Genomic DNA, 3,998 nt, shown 5'->3' with positions numbered 1-3,998 from the left:
GAGAGAGAGAGAGAGAGAGAGAGAGAGAGAGAGAGAGAGAGAGAGAGAGAGAGAGAGAGAGAGAGAGAGAGAGAGAGAATAGACACAGAATGACACCTTAGAGAGCAGGATGATAGGGGAGAGACACCGGAGAACACCAGCAGAGAGACATGGGAGAGAGTTTGGAGCAATACCCCAGAGAACACTATCAGGAAGAAAGACCACGCAGTGGGAATGTGTTAAGACAGTCCAAAGCACCTGGTTCCAGTCAGAATTTTCCAGGGACTGGATTGTAAAGAACTCCTTCAAATAATTCTCCACTCTGCTCCCTCCTCCCCCCCCCACCCCTTTCCCTTCTTTCAGGGAAAACAACGAAAACTCCAACTCCAACAGCCACAATCCACTTGCCACAACCCTGAACGGCGGCGGCAAGTCAGTGCTGGGCAGTTCGGAAGACGAGAAGACGCCGTCGGGGACCCCGGACCATTCTTCCTCCAGTCCCGCGCTACTGCTGAGCCCACCGCCATCCGGACTGCCGCCACTCCACAGCTTGGGTCATCCGCAAGGCCCCAGCGCTATCCCAGTCCCCAGCGGAGACCCTCTGCAACATCACCACGGCCTGCAGGACTCCATCCTCAACCCCATGTCTGCCAACCTCGTGGACCTGGGCTCTTAGAGACACTAACTGCGATCTGGTCCAGCTCGTTCCCTTCCCGCCCTGCTCTGGCCCCCACCCTTCCCCATACCCACCCCCTCTCACCCTCCGCCCGGCCTTTCTTTTGATTCCAAAAAGTTTTATTAGATTGGAAACTGTATTTTTGAAATGAAAGAACGCAAAGTGAGGAGAAGAAGCCGCGTTATCAGCCGAGGGCCGGTGGGCTGGCGGCGGGTACTGGAGAAGGTACTGTAAAGCCCCTGGACAGTAGTGGGATGACGTCGTAAAGGGGTCGGGCCAGGGCCAAGTGAGGCCGGGAGGTGCTCAGCGCCGGAGGAAGAGGGATGACCGTCTTTATATTTGTTGTTGTTATTGTTGTTTTGCCCAAGTGGATTCCCCCCTCCCCATCTTTAGGGCCTGTTTCTTAAACTCGGGATGGGAATAAATTCTGGTCCTGGTACCAGCAGTTTTGTTTCTTCGCCTGGACTTTAACTATTTCCAGGCTAGTTCCCGGAGGCTCGACGACTCTGTCTCTTTCTCTCTTTGTCACTCTCTGTGTGTCTCTGCCTCTCTGTCTCTCTTCGCTTTCTCCCGCCTTTCTTTTTTGTTCTCGCTTTCTCTAAAATTCTGTCTCTTCTGACTTTTAGTACACTCCGAGTGTGTCTTTTTTCTTCCCCTCTCACACTCCCCATTATCATCACCAATCTTTATATTTCTGTCTGTCCCTCTGCCTGGTTCCCTCTCTCTCTCAATCTGATCCCCCAAATCATCTAAGTATCTTCCTGCTTCAGGAAGAAGACACAAGGCCGCGGGGGCTGAGGGAGAGTTGATTCTAAGACGAGAACTTCGCCGGGGCTGGAGAGGGTCTCCCAACCGAAGGTGTAAGATTTTCGTATTTAACCTTGAAGGGGGAAAGGAAATCAAGCCTGATATAAACGGCCTCGGGAATTTATCTCCCGCGATTTGGCTCCTGGACTGAATCTCCTTATTTCCCGGCTGGACGGACTGGGGTTGGGAGGAGCAGCACGCTTTTAGAAGGTGAAATTGAACCAAAAAAAGCTCCTAATCTCACACCCCCAAGCCCCTACTGTGACCCGTCCGAGTTTCTCTCTCCCTGTTTATACCCTCTTGTGAATGTTCTTCGGAAAATATTTCTGCTTTTATTTTATAATAAAATTAGAAATCTTAAAAAAAAATATCCAGACAAACCCACGAAGCAATCCAACCCGCCTGTGTGTAGTGTCTAATTGTCAGCCAGGGACTGTAGTGTCCCTGGTGTCTCCCACACCCCTCACCCTACCCCGACACCGCTGTAGCTCCAGCCAGATGGGGGTGGAGAGGGTCAGAATCATTGACGAAGAGGGGGAGGAGAAAGGAGGCTCTGGTCACACACATGCAATGTCATAGATCTAGTGCCACATACAAGCCCCATTCCAGGCCAACTCTGCTGGGCATATTCTCCTCCCAGTGTAGGTTCCAGAGGACAGGACGGAGACCAAAACTGAGATGCAGGGAGCTAAGCAGAGATGGTCTTTGATTATGGCGGGGTAACCTAGGGCTTGAGGCTGGAATGAATAGTCTCAGGGAGAGGTTGAAGGGCCAGAGGACAAGTTGTCTACTTCTCCCTGTCTCCTGGCAATACCCTTTGTCGAGTGTTTTCGAGTGTGTTTGATGGGTACGGGATAGGGGTTCTCTCTCGGTCTCTGTCTTTAAGTCTCTGCGACTGTTTTCTCTCTGTCTCACTCTCTGTCTCTCTCTCTCTCTCTCTCTCTCTCTCTCTCTCTCTCTCTCTCTCTCGTCCAATAGTGAAGTTAATTACCACCACACCTCTCGATACCAATTCTTCTGCACTTTTCGACTGGCAGTGGGGTGGCAGCTACTTTTTTTTTCATGAGGGATGGGAAGATCCAGCTTCCAGGATACGTCAGAGGGCAAGCTCAGCGCCCTCAAAGTATAGAGTAAGGGCTCAGGGACACGACCGATGGTGAGATCTTTAAGGGTCAGGTATCTATCTCTCTTGTCTGGAGCATAGTATACATTTGAACTTTGGATTTGTAGTTCGGAGGTGCTGGATTCCAGGCCCTGATCTCCCAGGGCTTACTACCCGATTATCTGAGGGCAGGTCAGTTTCCTCATCGGAAAATGAGGCAGTTGGCTTAGGTTCTCTACCACCCCGTCTCCCTCCCCAGCTCTAAATCCTAAGGCACTAAAAGATTTCATGAGGATAAAAGCGGTTTCTATTGTGTGAAAGAAATAGAGATTGGACGGATATTTCTGTGTCCATATGAGTAACTTATCGTGTTTGTGTGGTGGTGGTGAAGAGAAATCTGTGTTTGTGACAAACTCTCACATCCGTGCAACCTGCCCCCAAAGACTACCATCAATTTCTATTCTCGTCTTCTCTACAACTACCCTCCCTCCAGTAGTCCCCTACCCCTCTAGCGGCCCTTTGGGGCATATCTGTGCAAAGATTTGAGGGTTTTCTCCCTTTAAGTCCCTGGTTTTATGGTGTGAACAATTTGCCTTAACAATGGGAATTTTAGGGAGCGGAGATTAGCGATTTTAGGACACGTTTTGTTCCTCATTAATTATCTGTTTTAGCAGAGAAAACTGTCTGGTACCGTGGAAGGAGCATTGGGCTGAGTAGGAAAGTTATCGTCTGCCCAGTTACTCAATGCCTGTGTGATCTTGGACAAATCATTTTCTTTCTTTGGGCCTCGGGATTTGGACTAGATGACCTCCAAGGTCCCTTCCATCAGAACTACTTTAGAATTTTAGGATGATTTAGACAGTCGACTCCCATACTGGTTCCTCAGGTTATCTGCAATCAATCTACAAGCATTTACTAATCGACTACTTCTCGCCAGGCACAGTGCTGGAACGTAGTCGGTGGAATAATTATTCATCCCAAACTTGGCAAGGTTGTGGACGTCGTTTCATAACGCTTTGCATTATGTAACAAATTGTAACCTGCATCACTGTGTAATGTAGTGTATGATACATTAGATCTTATAAGAAAGACTAGGTATTCTATATAAGTATTGGCTATATTATCAGGAGGTTGATACAGCTAGTGGATTAGGAGACAAGTCCTTGGATTTGAAGCTAAATTCTTAAGACTTGAATAAGTTCACAAACCAGCAGCCGCTTTGGGGTTCTAGGAGGACCGGGTTTAGAAGGTGCTGCTTCTACGGTGAAGTTTGCGAAGGAGAGTAGCCGGCAAAGTGAAATGGGGCAGCGTACTTGGAAGGGTCAAGACGGGAAGTTTCTCTGGTGCCTATCTTTCAAGGCCAATGACACTGATAGGAAGCTGACCAGACCTAGGGACTACTATTTCCCCTTTCGCCCCCTCCACATAGAAATG

The 3,998-nt window shown here is 49.0% G+C and overlaps 1 protein-coding gene across 2 annotated transcripts in view; it reads left to right on the top strand.

Moving 5' to 3' along the window:
- Positions 1-1,859, top strand: part of SIX2 (SIX homeobox 2) — a 6,394-nt gene extending 4,535 nt beyond the window's left edge. For both annotated transcript variants that reach the window (XM_069071617.1, XM_069071616.1), the window contains exon 2: positions 343-1,859. In XM_069071617.1, the coding sequence (XP_068927718.1) occupies positions 343-655 (313 nt within the window). In that variant the 3' untranslated portion in view covers positions 656-1,859. The remainder of the gene's footprint in view (positions 1-342) is intronic.
- The last annotated feature ends 2,139 nt before the right edge of the window (positions 1,860-3,998 follow it).

This window comes from Petaurus breviceps, unplaced genomic scaffold, assembly GCF_028583685.1.
Source record: "Petaurus breviceps papuanus isolate PSGF00001 unplaced genomic scaffold, PetGlider_PUasm1.0 90842, whole genome shotgun sequence".
NCBI lineage: Eukaryota > Metazoa > Chordata > Mammalia > Diprotodontia > Petauridae > Petaurus > Petaurus breviceps.
This window is presented reverse-complemented; position numbering and strand designations above follow the sequence as displayed.